Here is a 22,208-nt window from a genome sequence, read left to right on the forward strand (position 1 = left end):
GCCCCCAGTCCCTACCTTGACCAGCCTCCCCTGGCCTCTTCAGCCCCGCTGTGCTGCCCTCCCTGCTCCTGCGAAGGTGGGCGCACCAGCCCCGCTGTGGGCCCCTGCGGGAGCTGCGCCAGGACGAGGAAGCCGCCACTGGAAAGGCCAACCTCTGCGGGCACCGCGTGTCTGCTGCCTCCCCTTCTCCCCAAAACCACACCTGGACAGTCCAACCCCAGCTGCAAGGGCCTCTGGGAATGGTCAGAAAGGCCACCAGGAGGGTGACAGGGCGCCAGGCAGGGGCGGGGGGGGGTGGACCTTTTAGAGGAGAAGTGTGCACACCCCCGGAGCGCCAGCTGCCAAGACCCGGCCCCTCCACTGCCACCATGGGAAAAGGGAGCTCGGATGAGCTGATTCGGGCAGCGAACTCAAAAGTGGGGGGCTTTGGCTTCTAAATCTCGAGGGCAAGAAAATGGATTTTCACTGTACTGTCTCTGACCTGTGGTTTGCAGAAGGATTCCATCTCCACGTGGCCATTGGCAGAGCTGACCGCGTTCATTTCTGCTGTGCCCCTGGGAAGCTGGAAGGCGGTCTTGTGACTGCCCCCCAATGTGGGTTCTTCTGCACGTGCTCTCAGCTCTCAGCCCCTCGCACATGTCCCCTCACATCTGTCCCACCATCCAGGGACCCAACCACCCCCTCAGAGCCCAGCTCAGGCCCGGGGCAAAGCAAGCTCTCGACGCCCAAGAACGAATGAACTGTCCCGGAAAGCTGGAGACTTCACACGGTGGCGAAAATATTCCTCGCACACTGCCATGGTTTAGGACTAAGAAGGGAAGGGGGCCCTCGGAGACAAGACCCGGAAAGCATCAGTGCCCGCGTGCGCACAGAAGCACAGGCAGGTGGCGTGTGTTTGCCTCGGGAAGGACGATGTAATAGGGTGACGGGCACAGGGCACGTGCCGCTAAGAGTGCCCGGCCTCCGTCGCCTACTGAGGCCAGAAAGCGACACAGCAGTGATTTTGCCACGAGGAAGAGCCCCTTGCCTCTAGCAGCCCTCCCTCCGCGCAGCGTTTCAGAAACAGCGCGGCAGGCCTCCTGAGCCACAGGAATCCACAGGGGAGCCACAGCTCCCACGCGCCCCCAGCCGGGGCCCTCACCAGCAGGGTGTCCTTTGCAGCCAGCTGCTGGGACAGGCCTGCCAAGGCACGTTGAAGCTGTGGGAAGGTGGCGAGGAGGAGAGACACGTTCGGAGTCCGCACCCACCGGCCTTCCACGAAGGTGGCCGCGGGCGACACCCTCCCTGCGTTCAGGCCGAGGCCGCAGCTCGCTTCTCTCTTTTCTGATGGGGCTGAGCCTCAGGAGCCCAGGGACGAGGGTGCCCTTGCCACGCTCTGGGAATGGCTTGCTCTCCCTCCCGGCATCCCCACCCGGGTCCACAAAGTGGGCACCTCACCCTTTCTGAAGCACCAGGAGGTGGCTCGTGGGCACCCCGTGGCTCCAGGAAGGAGGACTGGCCCGTGGCCCTGGCTCAGCCCCCAGGCCCTCCCTGCAGACCTCCTGTCCCGGGCTGCTTCCCCCACCCTCGTGTGCGGCAGGTCAGCTTCAGGTTGCCCAGGTAAGGGTCAGGTAAGAAGGCTCTTGTTATCACTGAGCCCCTCCGTGGTGGGGCTCACGTCCCATGCTGAAGCTACCCTGATCCATAATAAAGCTGTCTTGTCCTCCATCTGTCTGTCTCCTGTGTCTTAGTTCTCAATCTGTCCAAATGCCGGGAGAAGAGGGGAGTAATTCTCATAAAACCCCAGGACAGCTGGTGAGAGGAGAGTCTGACCCCTGAGCAGGGCCCTGTCTCCCACCGTGTGGCTCCTCCAGCCAGACCTCAGTGGTGTGGGGTGGCTGATCAGACGGACTGGCCTTTGTGTGGCCCAGAGAGAACCATCCTGTGGTGCCAAGCCCTGGGGTCCGCATACGCCGGGCAGAAGCTCTGAAGCATGCAGACGTGGGCTTGTCTGCCCCTTCCAGCTGTGTGACCTGAGCACGTGCCTTTCTGAGCCTTGGTCTGTCCCTCCTCGGAACCGTCAAGGTTATAATGAATATTAATGATAACATAGCCACTACGGTTCAGTTTGGCTGCATATACTAGACTAATCACAACCAAAGAGTCATAAACAAGATAAAAACTTACTTCTTTCCTAAGTAAAAAAGCCTGAAGGTGACGAATTCAGGGCGGCTTGGCAGCTCCGCAAGGGCCTCAGAGACCCAGACTCGTGCCATCTGCTCTCTCCATCCTCAGTGTATGGCCTCCATCCCCAAAGCCACCTCGTGGTGCAATATGGCTGCTGGAGCTCCAGCCATTGAGGCCATGAGACAGGCGGAAGACATTTGGAAGAGTACAGGACAGAAAATCACACCTTCCTCTGGCTCTGCCCTGCGGACTGGCCTCATGTCCACTCCAGCTGGGAGGTGTATCCCACAGGCACCGCAGCACAGACTGGGAAGAAGACCTCTGACCTCAGATAGCTGTCATTTTACTTAGTTATTCAAAGACACTGGAGAGCTCCTGGCGGGCTTAGTCGATAGAGCACGGGACTCCTGCTCTGCGGTCATGAGTTCGAGCCCCACGTTGGGCGTGGAGCCTACTTAAACCAAAAAGCAAAAACAAAAACAAAGACATGTGAAATGTCTAGTTAAACATCTAGTGTTTTCAATGTTTTATCACAAAAATCTTCCAGCGCGCAGAAGAGTGGAGTCATTCAGTGAACGCCCATATGCCCTCCACCCAAACTGTTACCAGTTTTTACACTTGCTGTATCCCACGTCCGTCCATTTGTCCATCCGTCTCTCTACCCATCAACCCCCCTTATTTCCGGCCGCATACCCACCTGAGCCACAGATGTCAGTTCAGGTCCCCGTAAGCAGTTCAGCACGCACACTGCTACCTGGAGTTCAGCATTTAGTAGAGCCCACTAACAGGGGCCATGCCAGTTTTCCGGGGCCGCGTTACAAAGTACAAAGTGCTTGAACAGCAGTCCGGAGGCGGGGATCTGAGGTCAAGGTGTCGGTAGGGTTGATTCCTTGGGCGGCTGGGCGGGGGGCATGCACGGAGCCTCTCCTGGCTCCCGGGGGTTTGCCGGCATCCTGGGCCGTCCGGCTGGGAGACGCATGGCCTTGAATCTAGGCTTTCATCCTCACAAGGTGTTCTTCCTGTGTGTCTGTGTCCAAATGCCCCTGTTTACAAGGACACCAGTCAGATTGGATTAGGGCCCACCCTGCTTCGGTAAGACCTCAGCCTGGCTAATTCCATCTGCAAAGACTGTATTTCCAAATAAGATCATATTCTGAGGTGCTGGGGGTTAGGACTTCAACATAGGAATTGGGGGGGGGGACATAATTCAACCCATAACAGGACATGTGCAAATACAGAGTGTGTCACTAAGAGAGTTTCGACAGATGCAAATCCCATGAAGGTGCAAAACATGACCAGCCCCCAGACGCTTCCTTCGGATTCCTCCTTGCGGGTCCCTGCTGCCCCACCCCCCAGAGGCAAGCTTCCTGACTTCTCTCACCGTGGGTTGACAGCCCGTTCTAGAACTTCACACAGAGTCACATGGAACCAGCTTGTACGGACACACAGGGCCAGCTGTTAGTCGTGGACCAGCTCGCCACCAACCGCCACCCAGGACTATGGACCCTGAGGAGGGGCCAGTGCAGCCCCTGGACGGGAGCGCAGCGTGCGAAGGGATTCCAGCACCGTCTCAACTGGTCCTCCCAGGAGCCGTGGCCACACAGCTCTGCAGGAACTTTCTGCACGTCCGGGGAAAAGCATCCTGTTCAAACGTGAGCGACAAAATGAGCGTGCCCCCCACGTCTCAGAGGAGCTCTGCTGTGGTCTCCCTTCCGAACTCAAAGTCATGCTGGGCTCTCCCGTTACGAGTTTCGCTGGCTCGTGGCAACACTTGTCTGGTCAGTTTTCTGCATCCTGACGAAGACAGTGCTCCTTGGCCACGTGGAGGTCACGCTCATTTTCGAACAGGAAGGGGAGCTCGAACACCAAGGCCACATGATCACCCAAATTGTGACCGGTCAGAACAAACGTGTGAACTATTACGCAAGAAAGTTTCTTAAGATAAAGGAGCGTGGGCGGGACTGGAGGAGATGATGTTAAGTGAAATAAGTCAAGCAGAGAAAGACACCTATCATGTGGTTTCACTCATTTATGGAACATAAGGAATAGCAGGGAGATCGGTAGGAGAAGGAAGGGAAGAATGAAAGGGGGTTAAACTGAAGGGGGAACGAACCATGAGAGACTATGGACTCCGGGAAACAAATTGAGGGCTTGGGGGGGGGGGGATGGGATAGGCCGGTGATGGATATTAAGGAGGGCATGTATTGCATGGAGCACTGGGTGTTATACGCAAACAATGAATCATGGAACACTACATCAAAATAAATAAATAAATGAAGGCAGATGTGCACGGATCCATGGAAGTGCTCGCCCTATTCTTGGGCAGGTGGGCCCAGAATGGTCAACAGCAGGACAGAGCCCAGTAACACCGTTATGGAGAGATCCATCCCAGCCACCAGCTCGCGGGCAATGAGCGGTGAACCCTGGTGCCGGCCCGTCCACCTGCTGCACGCCGGGGATCCCGAGGGGGCTGCCCTGGTACCGAGCGCAGAGCTGCCGCCGGGTTTGCCGACACTGTTGCTGAGCCAACGGACAAACTCATTGCAAGAAAAGCCAATGACTCAGAGACGAGGGCTCGGACAAGACGAGGGGAGAAATGTATTTCGGGCGCCACAGCGGTGGGAGGTGGCGGGCTCAAGCCTTAACACCCACCCTCTCGGCCTGCAAGATGGACTCTACAGTGTTCTAGGGAGAAGTCCAGGGGGCGGGTGTGGGAGAGCGGGCAGGGGATGCGTGGTCACGGGTGGGACCATGTGCATTCTGCCCGTGACCGTGGACAGGGTAGGGGACGCGCCGGGGGTGGTGCTGGAGGCATTGGTCACTATCAGAGCTTCTCTGGTGGGGCGCTGGAATGTTCTAGTTCAGTCAGAAATAATGGCTGGGGTGTAGAGCTGGGCAAGAGGGCTGGCTGACAAAATTCCTGGACTTCTACGGTAAAGACACACCCTTGGGACAGCCAGACAGAGGCCAGGTTTCTTACAAAGGACAGAAAACCAGGTGGAAATCAGCCTTCTCAGCATTAACACCGAGGCCAGAAGAAATGAGAGCAGTCACAGAAGGTACTTGTGGGGGGATCGTATCCACCCCCAAAATAAGTATTGAAGTCCCAGCCCTCAGGACCTGGGAACGCAATGCTACTCTGAACTAGGGTCTTCACAGCCAGAGTGGGGTTAAGATGAGGTCATGTGCGATTAGGGCTGGCCCTGATCCAATATGAATGGTGTCCCTGAAGGCAGGAGAGACGCAGCCTCGGGAAAACGCCCTGTGGGGACGGATGCAGAGATGGAGGCTGGGGCCACACGCCAGGAGACGCCAAGGATGGCCTCCACACTTGGCCACGGCAGCCCCGGGACACCAGGGCGGTCCTCAGGGAGAGAAAGGGCAAGCCCAGGCCTTCCTGGCCAGCCTCGCTGCCGCCGGAGCTGAGGCCCCCAGATGGCTCCGGTGGGGGGGCGGCGGCGTTCAGGAAGTCTGGCGGAGGCCTGTGCTCCTGGGACTAAGTACTGAGCATGAGCTCTCGCCTCCCAAGCACCACGGAGGGAATTCTGGCAAAGGATTGGCGGGTCAACGGACAGCGTGCCGACCAGCGGTAGGACATTCCACAGGACAGAGGTAGAGCCTGAGAGAGTGGAGGGGGACTCAGGGGACACCAGCTGGGCGTCCCCCCACCCCGCACCCAGACAGACATCTACCCCAGCACAGGAGCCGGAGCTGGAGGCCTGTCCCCGGGCTTGCCCTGCGGGAAGACGACCGGTGCACAGAGCGGGATACATGTGGCTGCTGGCGTCCACCCACAGCGGCAGGAGCCCCTTCTGGTCCAGAGACATCCCTCCCCTCTTTAATCCTGGGCTCTGCCCCAATCCCTCTCCTGTGTAATGTCCCAGACACACGGTCTTGGGGGGGCACAGGAGCTGAAGGGACTGGGACCCCCCCAGGACCCTAGCATGGAAGGACCCCTCCCCCACAGGCTCAGGGTCCTCTGCCCCAAACCAGGGGATCACTGCCCGCAGACTGGCTTTCTCAGCTGAGGGTTTGAGGGCCTGGTGCGGCCACTTCTTCCTTGGAGGAGGGACAGTGAGGGGCCCTGGGGTTCACTGAGCAGGGGTGGGTTTCAGGCTCTGAGGCTATGGTGCCCACCCCCACCCCCACCCCGCATCACTCATGGCACACAGAGGGCTATGCTTGTACCAGGAGTAAGCAGGCGACGCTCCTCCCGGGACCACAGTGGTTCCCAGGCCAGCAGCCACAGCCACCACCCCAGGAATGCTTGGCGACTGCCGCCATGGAGAGGAGACCTGGGAGCAAGGTCACCTTTCCAGCCTCTGACCTGAGACACTCCGAGAAGTCATTGGCTGCTCGGGCTTCGCTCACCTTTCCGGCCTCTGACCTGAGACACTCCGAGAAGTCATTGGCTGCTTGGAGTTCGCCGAGCTCTCCCATCCGGGGAAAGCAGGTGATCAGGTGGGCCCCAGGGGCAGCCCTGCAGGGATGAGGCCTGGCCCCGGCTGAGAGGCGGGGCACAGGGCGGTTCCGGGAACTCAACCAGCTCTCAGCGGAAAGGCCCAACGGGTAATGTTTGCCACCCTCCCGCTGTGGCTGATCGCAAGCCACCCGCGTGGCCCTGCGCACCGTCGGCTTTGACCCTGTTTGAAACCTTTCATACTAAGCGGTGGGAAGGGAAAAACCACCCTCTACAGAAATGTGTGTGTCGCCAGTTCATGTGCCCATCTGTGCCCACCTTGTCTAGCTCCCTGCGCCGGGCTCAGAAACAGCCCCCCCAACCCTCCGCTGCAAGGGAACCTGGTCAGCAAGCCCAGGAGCCACAGTCCCCACAGCACGGGCCAGAACTGGCCGCCCCGCCCTGCCCAAACCACTACCCTCTGGCCCCTCCGGCCTTCCCTCCCCGGCTGGGTCTGCTCCCAGGTCACTGGAAGGGCACAGCCAGGAGTAGGTGGGTCCCTACCCACCTGGGGAGGGGTCCCGGGACTGCCTGGAGCCTCCTTCCCCGCCAGGGGCTGCAGATATCCCGTCTCTGTCCCTCCCTGGCCCGGAGCAACTCTGGCTGGTCCGCCCAGCCTGCCCAGACCCACCCCACCCCTGGGGACCCCTCGCCTAGTGTGACACAGCTGGCGGGAGAGCCCCGCCCCGGGCACAGAGCTCAGAAAGGTTAAGTCAGGGCCCGGGCTGTGCAGCCGCTGGAGCAGCAGGGAACTGAACCCACACCCGCTCCCTCTTGCAGATGCCCACCCAGCCCTGTGCCCAAGGGCTGCACAGCGTCCAGGACACCAACCCCCCCAAGGCGGCCAGGCCTGGAGGTTTAGAGCCGGGAAGGAGGCCACGCTCAGCCCTGCCTGAGTGTGCTGTGGGCCCCAGGGGGTGCGGGTGGGCTGGGGTTGCACACCCTGCTCCCTCCCCCACCTGCAGCAGCAGCTCCCGGCCTCCCCCGCTGCCTGGGTGTTCCGCTCAATCACGGCACCCCGGGAAGATGTAAAGAGGCCCCGAGGCCTCATTAGGGTAATTTTCTTTCCAATTAGCTAAGTAATATGTTCTGAGAGATGCAAGCAGCTCCAGCTTGTCAGGGGTGAGTAGGACTCTCCTGGGTCAAGCTCAGAGGGGCTCCGGGACCAGGAGCCCAGACTCCGGAGGAGCTTGGTGGGCCCCGCAGCCAGAAGTGCTCTGGGCGGCGGCCCGGTGGTGGGAGAAGAGCCCTCGCGGCCCATTTTCTCCATCTGTAAAATGAGGGAAAGTAGTTTTCCTTCTTAATTCTCAGAAGCTGGGAGCACAAAGTAAGAATGCTTTAGGAAGGTAGAATTTCCCAGAACCTGTGAACCATTCTTTGGCAAAGTGATGGGGATGCAAACCCTGAGCCAAGGTGCTGGCCTGACCTGGCCACGGAGGTGGACACAGCCTTCCCACCTGGGAAGTGGGAGCAAGAACCCTTGCCCCCCACTGCACTGTCCCCCACGGGGAGCACCATCCGCTTCAGGGGCCAGCAGACCGTGTGGATGGCTAGGGCGCCTCTAGGTCCCCACGGGCACCTCCCTTCTGCACCAGGGCTTCCCAGCCCCTCGCAGCTGCCGTCCTGGCCCCTGCAAGACACTGACTGGGGTCTCCTGCTCCACCTGGAGATGTCTGTAGCACGGCCCCCACCCGAATGTGATAACCAGCTTATCTGCAGGCATTGACAACTGTCCCCTGAGGCAAAACTGCCCCAGTTGAGCAGCCGCCATCAAGAGCCCGACTGTCCTTGTCACCATGCAGACTCCTTCTACAGCCTGGGGCGTCTCCAGCACAGCTCCAGCCCAACCTGTCTCCTTACCGCCCCAGTCCTGCTAGTCTAGCAAGGTGCTGACACCTAGCAAGGGCTTGGCAAGGAAGGAAGGGAGGGAGGAATGGAGGAGAGGGAGGGAGAGAGAGGAAGGGGAAGGAGGGAATGACCTGGCCGTGAGCAAGAGCAGACCACCTCACGCGGACAGGGCAGGGGCACCCCCAGACAGAGGGCTCTCTGGATGCCCCGTGCAGGCTGAGCACTGAGGGTGGCCGCCTCCTCCATGCAGGATTCTCGGGGGCCCATGAGTCTCCAGGAGCTGCACGGTCCCCATCCCAGCCTGACCCGAAGTCCTCCTGAGCTCCACAAGGACGACCAGTCCCCCGGGTCCCCTCCCTGCCCCGCCTAGCTGCAGCCGCGCCAGCACAGGTGTGCAGGCTGGTTCCGGGGTTCCAGGAGCTGAAGCCAAGCAGTTGGGGGCTCCCTCTAAAAAGAAGAATACAAACTTGCAGAATCAAAACCGGGTATGAAAGTGGACGTGGATTCAGAGTGACAAAAAAATTAAGACAACTTCTAAGTTTTAAAAATCTGATAAGCGCCACAAACATAATACGAAACATGGGGGAACCATGTTATCAGCCACCCACTCCACCCCATGATGCTTTTTCCTGCATTTCTGGGCCACGTATTTTTAGTCATCTCTGTATGACAACTTTGCATCAGGTTCCGTAGAAGGAATAGGAACAGGAACGCAGCCGCCTTTCTTACAGCGTGGCTGGTGGAAACTTACTTTTTCTCCTCTACGGTTAAGATGCAGAACGCAGCCTCCAGCCCGGACCCGCTGTGTCCACCACGGAACCCGCTCTGTGCCTAAACATCGGGTGTGATCAGCTCTCCTGCAGAAGATCCCCACTCTCAAAGGAAGAAATGATGGCAGGTGCACACGTGTGACCGTGTTCCGTGCATTCTTGACGGCATTGCCACTCTGCATCTCCCGCACCTTCTGCGGGAACAGCGGGAACAGCGCAGGGGAGGGCTCGGCCCTGCACCTTTCTCAGCTCGTTGCCTCATTCCCCGCATACTTGCCGCGCTGGGCTCGCGGGATGCCTTCCATCCCATATCCGCCCTTGCCCTGCGCCTCCAGGTCACGATGCCAAAGGGGCGTCCTGTGCCCGGTCTGCGTTTATAGAGGTGACTGGGTGATGACCCAGAGGCCGATGCCGCTGACAGATCAGGGGGTTGTACTCCCAGCTCCCTAGACTGGAGCGGCCGCACTCCCTGAGGGCCACAGCGGGAGCACCAGGCTCGGGGCTGGGGCAAGGTCTTCAAGGCCTTGACTGGGGTTTCCAGGGGAAAGGAAGGGCAGCGCAGGGAAACCACTTCGGATTGGCTAGGTTAAGTATTTCCAGCAGGCTTTGGGCATGGGGCTGTCCCCAGCTGTCTGGTACCCGGCACTGGGGTGACACTGATTTGGGAAATGTCAGCTTGGGGTGTGTGCCCTGGATAAGGAGGCGGGACGGAGAATGGGCTCTGGGTCACCAGGGGGACACAGACAAGCTCAGCCATCAGTTTGCCTGTGTGACTACCGGACCCCAAGTAGACAAATACAGAATGAAAGACAACAGAATGGTGGGGGGGAGGGGCTGCAGGAGGACTGACCGTGGGAGGAGGGGAGCTTGGCATCTTCACTCCTCCAGCTCCTCCTTTCTCGGGAGGAACAGTGCTCCCCTTCCCAGACCGCAAGGACTCTCAGGCACCCAGGAAGGTCCGCACATTCACGTGTTGTGAGACACGACCTCTGTGACCACCTCCGGACACACAGAAGAAGCATTCAGTAAAACACAATCTCTGTTCAAGCTGCTTAGCAAGAGAAGGGAACGCTGTTCATCTGATAAGGCTATCTACCAAAAACCTACAGCAGCAATCCAAGTTCGTGGGGAAGTGCTGAAAGCTCTCCCTGTCAGACTGGCAAGGAGACAGACATGCCCGTCAGCACGGCGGCTCCACGGCGTCCACCTGGAGGTGGCAGACGGCACAGCGGAACAAAACCACCTTTGTTCACAGATGGCATGGCTGTGCGCGAGGCGACCTGAAGAGTCTACGGAGAAATGACGACAATTAATAGTGGGTTTAGCAAAGTTGTTAGATCCAAAATCTATGTGCAGGATTCAACTTTATTTCTATATGTTAACGACAATGCCCGAAAAGTAAAATTTCACAGACCTTATAACAGCACCGAAAATATCAAAAATCTCGAATAATGCACAAGACCATATGACCAGGGAAATTATAAAACGTCACCAGAGACATTGAAGAAGATCTACATAAATGGAGAGGCCTGTTGGTAGAGTAGATGGCTCATTCCAGATGCTCCCCAAATCCATGAAGTCCCTCCAAATTAATTGATAGAACCAAAGAAATTTCCATCCAGATCCCCACTAAGGTCTTGTGGAACTTAAAATACTGATTCTAAGATCTATATGGAAATACAAATCCATGCAACAAACATTTACAGCTCCTGGGACTTGGGATACATCAGAGAACAAAATCAGCGAAGACCCCGCCTTGCTCAGCTTTCCTCCCAGCAGGGAGACGCGCGAGGAACACGCGGCTTACCCAGCGCAGCGCGAGGTGATAAAGACTTCAGGGAAAGTGAAGAGGAGGGCAGGGTGAGGGGCTGGTGGGGTGCTGGGAGCAGTGGGGGAGGCAGTTTGCAGAACTAGCAGGGAGCCGAGGGGGATCTCCTTGAAGGTGACCTTTGCAAGACACAAGAACAGCTCAAACACAAAGTGAAAGGTGGGAGGACATGCTCTTGCAGATGCTAGGACACGTCACGAACCGTCACAGCCGAGACGGTGTGGGGTTGCCACAGCGAAGACCAGTAAGCAGGCGGGGCACAGTGAAGAGCCCAGTGGATGCCCGATTTAGGCTACGGGCACACAGTCCAGCGGTGGGGAAAGAACGGGCATCTTAATAAACAGCGCTGGGACAGCAGGCTCCTTGTGTGAGGGGAAGCGAGAAATTGTACTCCCACCGAACACCATCCTCAAAAACCAGTTCCTGCTGGATTAAGCACTCGGCCATAAGAGGCGGAGCATTTAGAAGACAACATACGAGAATGTATTCATGATCTTGAAGTAGGACAGAATTTCTTAAGAAAGACACAAAAACACTGACGAAGGAAACTACAGATAATTTCAAGTACATTAGACTGTTTGTATACCAAAACGCACCACTGAAACAGTAGAACCGAGCCGTGGGGTAGGGGAAGAACTTTCGACACGTTAAGCTGATGAAACGCTAGTGTCTACAATATATAAAGAGCTTCGATAAATCAATGGGAAAAGGCAAAAGCACCAGGAGAAAAATAAGCAAGAGACCCTGGGTGGGAACTTCCCACAGAGGAAATCCTGACCAGGATGAGGAAGGGCACACCTTGCATCAAGGCAGGAAATGCAGCTGAGGCAGCAGTGAGAGGCTGGGGCCGAACCTCTGGGTGGGGGCAGCGTGAGGACATCAAGGGCTGGCAGCACCTTGGGTCACCAGTTGCACCCACTTGGTTTGTGGGCAGATGGATGCCTTTGACCACCATGGGAAAGACCGTTGATTCGTCTCGTGCAGCTGAAGGCGTGCAAACCACATGACCCAGCAATTCCGCTCCTGAGGAAATCCTCTGAAGAGCCCGCTTTCCCACTCCTGTTCTTAGCAGCACTCAGACAATCGCCAGAGGTCAGGAGCGAACCAGATGGCCAGCAGACAGCACACAGGAAGTGCAGGATATTCCCGCGACACAGTAATACCCGAGGGCCATGAGAGTGCAGGAGCCGGAGCTACTCAGAACGTGGCTGAGTCTCCCAGTGACTCCGATGGACGGGGACAAAGGCACCAGGAATACACACAGTGCGATTCCACTTATAGAAAGTGCAAACCACCCCTCGTTGTTTAGGGCCATCAATGATGTAAGTCCACAAGGAAGGCCAGGGAATGACCCCAAAAAAAGTTGAATAGCAACTGCTGATTACCGCCAACGGAAAGGCAGGGCTTTGGGGAAGGGAGGGGGTCGCAGGGGCCAGCAGTGCTCTGCCGCTGACCCGGGCCAGAGTGAGGGCGGGACCTGCCCTGGAGGGCGGGGTTCTGGATGGAGTTCAGGATCTCCTGCGCCCCTCGCCCCTCGCAGGGCCTCAGAGCAGTCCGGGCAACCAGGCGTCTCTACTTGGAGACCGAGACCTGAGGCTTGGGTGCAAGGCACACTCTTCCAGTGTCGGGCCTGGGATCCACACCTCGGGAGGCCGAGTCACTCCGTCTTGAGACGCCGTAACCGTCACTACCAGCTGGTAACCACTTGTAATGACTTGCGTTTTCCCCGCCTTGGAATGGAAGCCCGTGGGGGCAGAGACTCCGGTTAATCTGAGTAGTGAACCAGCAAACCTCTGGTTTGTGGCAAACACCATGGAAGCCAGCCTTCGAATCGGGGTGGGGTGGGGCAGGAGGAGGTCAAGCAGAGTCACCGCGTTGCGTGCCCTCATGCCTCCGTAAGGCCCAGGTAACATCGGCCGACGGGGGTTCAGATCCTGCCTCTGCACCTTTATAGCTGTTCGATCTCCAGCAAATCACCCCCCTCTCTCAACCTTCATTTCCTCCCCTGTGACCAGGGGTGCAGCCCCTCCCCCACAGTCCTCTTCCCAGCAGAATGCCACACACACCCCCTCGCCACCCACAGCAGTCCTCACTGCCTCCCAGGAGGAGGAGCTGGAGGCCTGCCACCCTACCCCCATTCAGGAGACGGTGGCTCAGTCCCGGGAAGGGTGTAAGCTTCCTGGGATCACGCACACGTCCCTCCCGTCATCAGTGAGACAAAGCCCCTTCCCCAAATTCCACAGCTCACTGAACCGGGGCCTTGGGCCTGGGCTGCTTGACAAACACCTGGTGCCCCAGTGGCAGGGCCGGGGCACTGAGCACAGGCTCGGCCAGAGACCTAGCGGCACGGTGGGCCTTGGCCAGGGGCTCCTCCCACAGCCATTTCCACAGCTGCACAGCTCCCCGCAAAGCCAGAGTCCCACAAAAGTACCTATGTGCGTGTCTCCTTGGGGGAGGCTGGAGCGCGGAGGAGGATGAACTCTTATAAAAACGTCAATTTTTTTAAAGCGTGTTTTCAGGGATTGCTGTTCTGTGCCAAGTTTCAGCCTGGTGGGAGTTTCATGTCAGAATTACGAGTGGGTGTTTCGAGCAGACAAGTTAATTGTCCTTATGCGGGGTGAGCAGCTGAGCGACGATCTGGGGACCCAGGTGGGGTGCTTCCTGGCTTGGCCAGCATGGGATGCTCCAGGGACGTTGAGGGGCATCAGAGCAGGGGCCCCGGGAAACACAGGGCAGGAGTCCCCACATGCCCTCCATGGCAGCACGCCTGGGGAAGGGGTCTCCGAGCCAGCCCCCATCTTCTTGGGACCATGATGTCTGAGCACACAGAAACTCTGGGGGCAAGGGAAGCCTGGGAAAGGAGGCTTAGAGCTGCCTTCTCACTCCCAACCCTCAGCCCCAGCTTCTATCAGCCCAACAGATCCCACCTGAGTCTCTCGTAGGCCTCTTCTGGATCTGAAGTGGCTATGAGATACTCACCATCTATTCCTTTTTCTCATCATCGCCAGAGACTTTGTGGCACCTTGTTTTTGAGAAAAGGCAGCATGTTCTAGGACAGGACTGCGAACAAGGGAGGAATTCATCACTCATCCTTTCATCTATCCACCCATCCATCATCCACCATCTACCCACACTTCCATCCATCCGTCCATCATCCACCATCTACCCACACTTCCATCCATCCATCCATCATCCACCATCTACCCACACTTCCATCCATCCATCCATCCATCCATCCATCCATCATCCACCATCTACCCACACTTCCATCCATCCGTCCATCATCCATATCTACCCACACTTCCATCCATCCGTCCATCATCCACTATCTACCCACACTTCCATCCATCCGTCCATCATCCATATCTACCCACACTTCCAGCCATCCATCCGTCCATCATCCATATCTACCCACACTTCCATCCATCCATCCAGCCATCCATCCATCCATCATCCACCATCTACCCACACTTCCATCCATCCGTCCATCATCCACATCTACCCACACTTCCATCCATCTATCCATCCATCATCCACCATCTACCCACACTTCCATCCATCCATCCATCATCCACCATCTACCCACACTTCCAGCCATCCATCCGTCCATCCATCCATTGCTTCCACAAACTTTCACTGAGTACCAACTCTGGGCAACAGGACACAGAGATGCGGGAAACACAGTTCCTGCTCTCAGAGCACACAGTTCAGAGAGAAGAGGAGTCTCACACAAGCACAAGACAAAGATGCAGATAGTGGCCAGCCTGTGGTCCATGTCCTGGGGGGACAACTGGGGGCATTGGTCTGAGGAAGAGAAGACGTAAGGAATTGGAAGTTGTTGCCCACCGTGTTGGAGGCCCACCACGATGGCTGGCGGGGGAAAGGGAGGACAAGGGGGTGATGAGCAGTGACCATGCGGTGGGGTCAGTGGTTGGGAGATCAGCACACGGTAAGTCCCAGCACTTGCAGCTGTTGAGGCAGGGCATGGACAAAGTCAGCTGGACAGAGACGAGTTGGTGACCACTGAGTGGGTGCCTTAGACTGTTTGGGGAGCAGGGAGAATTCCTGGTCACAGGTCACAATGCCTGGTGTGTGGCCATGAGAGTGGGTGGCTGGCCTAGGTTGGAGGTCAGATCATCAGAGGAGAGCAGGCCAGGGTTGTGGAGGGGTCACCCACCTGGAGATGGAAATCACCAACGACCAGAAGGGGAGAAGTATTAGAGAGAGGGATGCTGTTTTTGAAGGACCAGCGAGCACCCATTTTCAGTTAGAGCAAGGTCAAGGGCACGTTCAGACGAAGGATTTAGGAAAAAGGGATGTTGTTCATGGCTTGTCATCGGTTCAAGAGGGCACCGGGGGAGGGTTTTGGGGGTTAGGGAGTGGTGGGAGAAGGGGTCAGAGAAGGGGTTATACAGAGCTATAGGACAAAAGTGACCTGGAGATTTAAACTTGGCAGAGTTGGAGAAGGAGCACACCCAGATTAGTCCTGAAGTCTATAGCGGCAGATGGTGGTGGGAAGCAGTGAAGGTCATGGGTTTTGCCCAGAGACATCATTCAGTCCTGCTGGGAGCCAGCTGAGGGTGACCCTACCACCAGACCCCTCCTGGAATCCTGAAATTTGTTTGCTCAGAGAGCCATCCTGCAAGCAAGCTGCCCCTGCTTTAGCAGGTGATGCATTCTGCCTGCACACGGCCTCTTCCTGCCGCACTGGCAAGCTTTGCTGTCCATCCTCCGGAAAGCCGAGGGCCTCGCTCCAGGCTCCCCGGCACCGCGTTTGTCTCTGCGTACACACACGCACTCATCCCAGGCAGGCAGGGGCCTCTACTCCACATGGAGTCCTCAGTGTCCAGCACGGGCCAGGCGTGGCGGGCGTGGTGAGCTAAGTTGAGGAGGAAGAAGTTGGCAGTTGCTGAAAATAATGTTCAGCCCTGAAGGAGAAGCACCAGAGATGAGGGGACCTGCCACGTGCCAGGCCCTGCGCTAGGTGCATTCACTCATCAAAACGGAGATTTCTTATTTTGATATATGTAATGCACGCAGAGGAATGTGGGAAATGTGTCTGCACAGCTTGAAGAGCAATGAGAGGATGCACAGCTGTGCCCACCCCACCCGGTTAGGAAGCACAACACAGCCCGTGAGAGGAAGCTCCACGTCCACCTCCATCACTCCCTCCCTTCCCCTGGCCCAGATAACCACCATCCCAAGTCCTAATCAGCCCCTTGCTTTTCCTGACAGTTTCGTCAACTACGTAGGATCCCTATGTCAGATATTGCCTTGCTCTGGAGCATGGACCGTGTGGCAACGGCTTGTAAGAAAAGGGTGGCTTTGCCGCTGTAAGAGGAAGGTTTGCCGGAGAAGGTTTTGGCTTTACTGTGGCTTCTCCCTCCCTGTGAGGCAAGAGCTCTACCTAGAGACACCAGGGAGCAAGGGAGAAACAAGGTTCATCACCACAGGGGCACCTGCAGGCTGTTGTGGACTAGGTACCAGATCACCAACAAGAATCAGTTCTTGGAGGATGGGCCTTCTGGACAGTCTCCACCTAAGCCCACCAAGAGCTACCCACGGCCTCAGGAGCAGGGCAGAGTGACACACTTACACACTGTGGTGAAATGTATTACCTCTGTGTCCTAGATATCAGGACACAGGCAGAAGAGCAGGGACTGAGGAACATATGGTAGAGACAAGTCCAGCTAAGAATTTGGGCCAGCCCACCTGGGCAGCCCATCTATAGATTTAAACCTGTGCAGGAATGGTAATGACAGCATTTGACCTGTCTCTTGAGTCATGCTGCTCCAATGGGACCTTGTTTGCCTCTGCATGTGGTCATCTCCTCTTCATCCTTCTCTTGGGGGTCTCCTTTCCATCCCTCCCAAATGCACCCTGAATTGGGCCTCATATCTTTGTCTTCCTCTTCTTGCTTTATTTTCTTACTTTGGTGGAGCATTTGCATGTCTGGATGCCTTTATTAAGAGAGTCTCATTGGGTACTTGCATACTTTCTTGGTAGTTTTGTTGGGTATAGAATTCTAGGTTGAAGGTTGTTATCTTTCGGCATTTTGAGGTCTCACTGCAAGTGTTGCTGTTGAAATGTCTGTAGGTATTTCATACTCTGTTTGATGATTTTTCTCCTCACACACTTATAAAATCTTATTTTGGCCTCCGGGGTCCTGAAGTGTCACACCGATCTGTCTCGGTGTGGGTCTCTTTTTATTCCTTATGAGCGTCACTCGACAGGTCCTTTCAGCCTGGCAACTTCTGTCCTTTGGGTCTGGAAATTTGTCTTGGGTTATTTCTTTGATAGTTCTATCACTCCTCATTTTCTCATCCTTTCTTTCTGAAACTCCTGTTAATCAAACAATAGGTCTCTTGAATTGGAAATCTAGTATTTTCTTGTCTATTCTTTTCCTGTCTGTCATCTCTTCATTGCTTTATCAGAGATTTCCTCCATATTATTTTCCTATATTCTCCTTGGGTTTTCATATCTGCTATCATGTTTGTAATTTTCAATAGCTCCTTTTGTTCTCTGAATTATACATATTTTCCTTCTATAATATCATATATTGTATGTAATCCTATACTTATGTCTGTGCATGCATGTGTATGGAACATGTTTCTTCTAATCTCCCGCCTGGAGGCTGAGGACCTAGCTATCGGTGTTCCAAGCGCTGAGCAGGGAAAGAAGACTGGGGGACTCTACAGTTAGCATTCAGGGTGATTCAATCCCCCGTGTGTGTGTGTGCACATGCGTGTGTTTTGTCTTAAGATAAACTTCACACATAATGAAATCACAGATCTTAAACATACAATGTAATGACTTTTCACAAATATATACATCCTTCTAACCAATATTTCAATCAAAATAGCAAATATTTTCTTCACTCCAGAAAGTTCTCTCATGCTTCCTGCCAGTTGATCACCAACTTCCCCACCACCACCCCACTACAGGCAACTACTGTTCTGATACCGAGTACGTGATTATTTTTGCCTGATCTTGAACTTCAGAAAATGCAGTCATATATGTTGTTCCCTTTTGGTTTTGGTTTACTGAATGCCTCATAGTGATAAGACTTGTCCACACTGCATGTAGCAGTTTGGGGTTTTTGTTTGTTTATTTCCTTGTTTTGCTAAGTAGGGTTCCTTTGAATGCATATACCACAATTTGTTACCCATTTTCCTGTTGATGGGCACTTGAGTTGTTAAGATACTTGTCTATTATGAATAAAGCTGCCGAAACATTCTTGTGCAGTCTTTTTATAGATACATGTTTTATCTTAGGCACCCTAGGAGTGGAATCACTGAGTGTGAAAGAGGATGTCCACCACCTCCATTCTGACCTCGGTCTGTATTTTCTGTTACGTTCTTCTTTCCAGCTCAGCCCTTAACTCAGGCAAAAGACCCGGGGCGGGGGTTGGGGAAGGAAGCATCCGTGATGGGAACTTAAACTACCCCTCAAGCAATTGCAGCTGCCCCTAAGCAAGCAAGACACCCCCCACCATTGGCCCCAAGACAATGATCAACCTGACCTTCACTGCCCACTGCATGGACCCACCAGCCCTGGTCCCACGTTTTCTTCAAATAAACCTGGACATATTTCCTACCCTCTGGAGATACTCTGAGATGTTAGGCTGCTGTCTTCAAGGCGTCGGTCTCACTGAAATAAATCCCTTCCCTGTTTCACGGCCTCTCCTCTCTCTGCCTGTGGATTTTGTCAGCAACAAGTGGCCAAACCTGGTCTGTTTGGGACCCCGAGTCAGGTGTTCAAGTGCGCCTGTGCCCTGGCTACAGGTTCATAGAATTGAATCCATTGGACAGGGTCACAGAACAGGTGTTTCTTGAATTATATAAGACCCTGACAAAGGGTCTTGCCAAGTGGTTGAGCATTTTATGCTCCCATCAGCAAAGTGTGAGAGTTTTAGTGGCTTCATATTTTTCCCAACATATGACATTATGAACCTAACTTATTTTCGCTATGCTTGTGGGCGTGAGGTAGTGTGCTGAATATTGATGACCATGGTGGACATCCCTGCATTCTTTCAAGTGCTCAACATTTCCCCCATTAAGTGCAACGTGAGTTGTATATTTTGTGTAGATGCCCCCTATTCAATCGCGAAAATCCCCTTCGTTTGTCAAGCACTTCAACCACACTTATTCGTGAATGATATGTGCTGTTTATTCTCTTTTATTCTATTAATAAAGAGAATTACATCAATCCATTTCCAAATATGAAGCCAAACTTATTTTTATATTGCAGAATTCTATTTGCTAATATTTTGTTATGGATTTTTGTGTCTGTGTTTGATGAGGGAGCCGAAGGCTGGCTGAGGACAAAGCATAAGCTGACACCCTGCAACCTCCCCCCACCCCCCCACTCCTGGGTAGGACATGTGTGACATTCTTCCAGGAAGCTCCCAACTATCTTAATGTTATTGCTTTACTAGAGGGAAAAACCACCTTAACTTGACAATGGCAAGGCCTCCAGTATGCTGTGAGTCTTTAATATGTGAAAATCCTTTTGAAATCTCCTTTTTCCTTACCTCCCCCACCTCCCAAGTATTTAATCAGCCACCCCTCACAACCCAGGGCAGCAGCCGGGTCCTGTCCCTGTGCTCTAATAAAATCACCATTTTGCACCAAAGACATCTCAAGAATTCTTTCTTGGTGGTCAGCTCCAGACCCCACCCCACCAAATTTCACCTATATTCTAAAACCACATCAATACAATTGCTTCTAGGCAGAACATGAGCAAAAGTGATAGGCCTGGCTCTCCAACCACCTCCCCTGTGAGATCCTCGACAGTCTCTCCCCTTGTGCCAGTGGGAAGCAATCTTGGAAGTCCTGTGCTGAAGAAGGGGCAGCCTGGGTCCCCATATCATGACCCAGAGGACAACTGCCTGTTGATCAGTCTTGAACAGGGAAAAGAATAAACATCTATCCTCTTGGGGTCTTTATGCATTTATAGAGAACCAATAAACAGCATAAGTATGCTAAATGATTTAGGAAAGATGTTGGGGTTTGAAGCCAATGGCCAAGAAAGAATTCTTGAGACGTCTTTGGTGAAAATTGGTGGTTTTATTAAAGAACAGGGACAGGACCCAGGGGCAAGAAGAGCTGCACTGGGGTCATGAAGAGTGGCCCATTATATACTCTGAAGTTGGGAGAGGATTAGGGATAGTGTAAGTCTCTAAGGAATTTTGGAAGCAAGGTTTTTCAGGACCTCGAGGGGGCTAGCTATCATTGGAAAAAGGTCACTTATCACCATCTAATAAAACCTTAGTCATGAGACCCTTCAGATGTGTATCAGTGGGTCACACACTTGGGGCGTGATTGCCAACATATATCTTAGGAGATAGAGATAAGGGAAGTTTCCAAAGGAATTTTTATATGTTAAAGTGGACGTATAGGATCCTGGGGGTTGGGCTAAGGGTGCCTTTAGCCCTTACTTAGCAAAGTATCAACATCAAGGCAGCCGAGCTCCTAGAGGAAGGTCACTCTGCCTGTTTCAAGGACTTGTCAGAGGGCTGTAGGTAGTAAGGAAATTGAATTTTTCTTTTGCTTTTGTTTCCCACCTCATTAAATACTAACAGCCAGGCCGTTGGAACCTGTGCTCCGGACAGACTGGAGTACAGAGACGGAAGTTAACCTTGGCCTGAAACGACCAAACAACTAGACAAAATACATGAAAGAATGGCTCTCGAGATCCTGGGGTCACACAGGAAGGAGGGCGGGACCGTCCTCCATTCCAGGTACTTCAAACCCTCTCTGGACAACACAGTGGACAATTTTAAAGTAACTAAGTACTGATTCCTCCCAAGAGGCCCAGGTATTCTCCACCCCCTTCCTTTGTCCTCAACTTCCCTCCTATCCCAATGCCCTCCCTTCCAGGCACAACCCGCCACCCTGGGAGGCCTTTCAGGTCACTCTTACCAGGTGGGTTCACCCCGTCCCTTCTCCTAGCCCCAAAGCCCCTAGCTGGTGCCCCTACTGGGCCATCTACCTCAAACGACCTGAGGGCAGGGATGTGCAGCTCCCTCCAGGGCGTGGCCCAACACGGGCGCCCCCTAGGCTAAATTTTGTTGATTCACTAAAATCTAAGAGGGTGGGAATGAGGCAGGCGCAGGAGTATCTCCAATACAGAAACAGTGCGTGCAGATTAAGTGTTGGGGACGCAGCTCAAAGACAATGTGGGGTGTAGCCCACCCACCCCAGTCCTGGGGAAAAGCTTCCGCGGAGCGGGAGTGAGACAGCCCAGATTCCTGGGACCGCCCAGGACTCAGCTTGTCTTTCTCTGTCAGGGAAGGAGTGCCTAGCAGGGGCCACCTGCCCGCAATGATAGTGACAAGAAAGGCTCCCCATCACTGCCGCTCACACAGGAACAGTCTAAGTTTCGGCCAGACAGTCCCGATTCCTGAACTGTTCACACTTCCCACGGAGCAGAAGGGAGGGGTCCTCGGGCCATCCCGGAGTCCGGAGTCCGGAGTCCGGGTGGGGTCTTCACCCAACTTCGCAATCCCAGAGACAGCAGCCCCAGCGCACTCTGCCACCCACCTGCTCCTGGCATCACGAGGTCGCGGCGTGGTTGCCTAGGAAACGCTCACGTGCCTCCGCAGGGCTTCGCGGGCCTCGTAGTCCGCCAGCCGCCTCGTTTGGGCGACCAGTGCAGGGAGGGACTACAACTCCCAGGAGGCCGCGCGGTGGGCGGGGCGGGGCCTCTTCGGCCTGAGGCGCGGGGTCTCGGCGGCCGGAGGAGAAAGATGGCGTCGCCGAGGCTGGGAGTGGGGTCGCGCGGGCTCCCGCAGCCGCAGCTCCTGGTGCTGCTGCTGCTGCTCCTGGTGCTGCTGCTGCTGCTCGGGCCCTGGCCGGCGGCGGGCCACGGCGGCAAGTACTCGCGGGAGAAGAATGAGCCCGAGCTGCCGCCGAAGCGCGAGCCCGGCGGGGAGTTCCGCATGGAGAAGCTCAACCAGCTGTGGGAGAAGGCGCAGCGGGTGAGCGGCAGCCAGGGCCCCCTGTGACCCCGGGGGCGGGGGCCTCCCCTGTCTCCTGGGGCCGCGGGGATCCGGGGCGTCCTCTGTCTCCCGGGACCCCAGACGCCGGGGGCGTCCCCTGTCTCCTGTGTCGCGGGGCGGGGGGGGGGGGGGGGT

The 22,208-nt window shown here is 55.3% G+C and overlaps 1 protein-coding gene across 1 annotated transcript in view; it reads left to right on the plus strand.

The window, feature by feature from the left end:
* Positions 1–21,763: 21,763 nt before the first annotated feature.
* Positions 21,764–22,208, plus strand: part of LRPAP1 (LDL receptor related protein associated protein 1) — an 11,916-nt gene continuing 11,471 nt past the window's right edge. The window contains exon 1 of the mRNA XM_040625274.1: positions 21,764–22,052. Coding sequence (XP_040481208.1) covers positions 21,822–22,052 — 231 coding nt within the window. The 5' untranslated portion in view covers positions 21,764–21,821. The remainder of the gene's footprint in view (positions 22,053–22,208) is intronic.

This window comes from Ursus maritimus, unplaced genomic scaffold, assembly GCF_017311325.1.
Source record: "Ursus maritimus isolate PB19 unplaced genomic scaffold, ASM1731132v1 scaffold_8, whole genome shotgun sequence".
Lineage (NCBI taxonomy): Eukaryota > Metazoa > Chordata > Mammalia > Carnivora > Ursidae > Ursus > Ursus maritimus.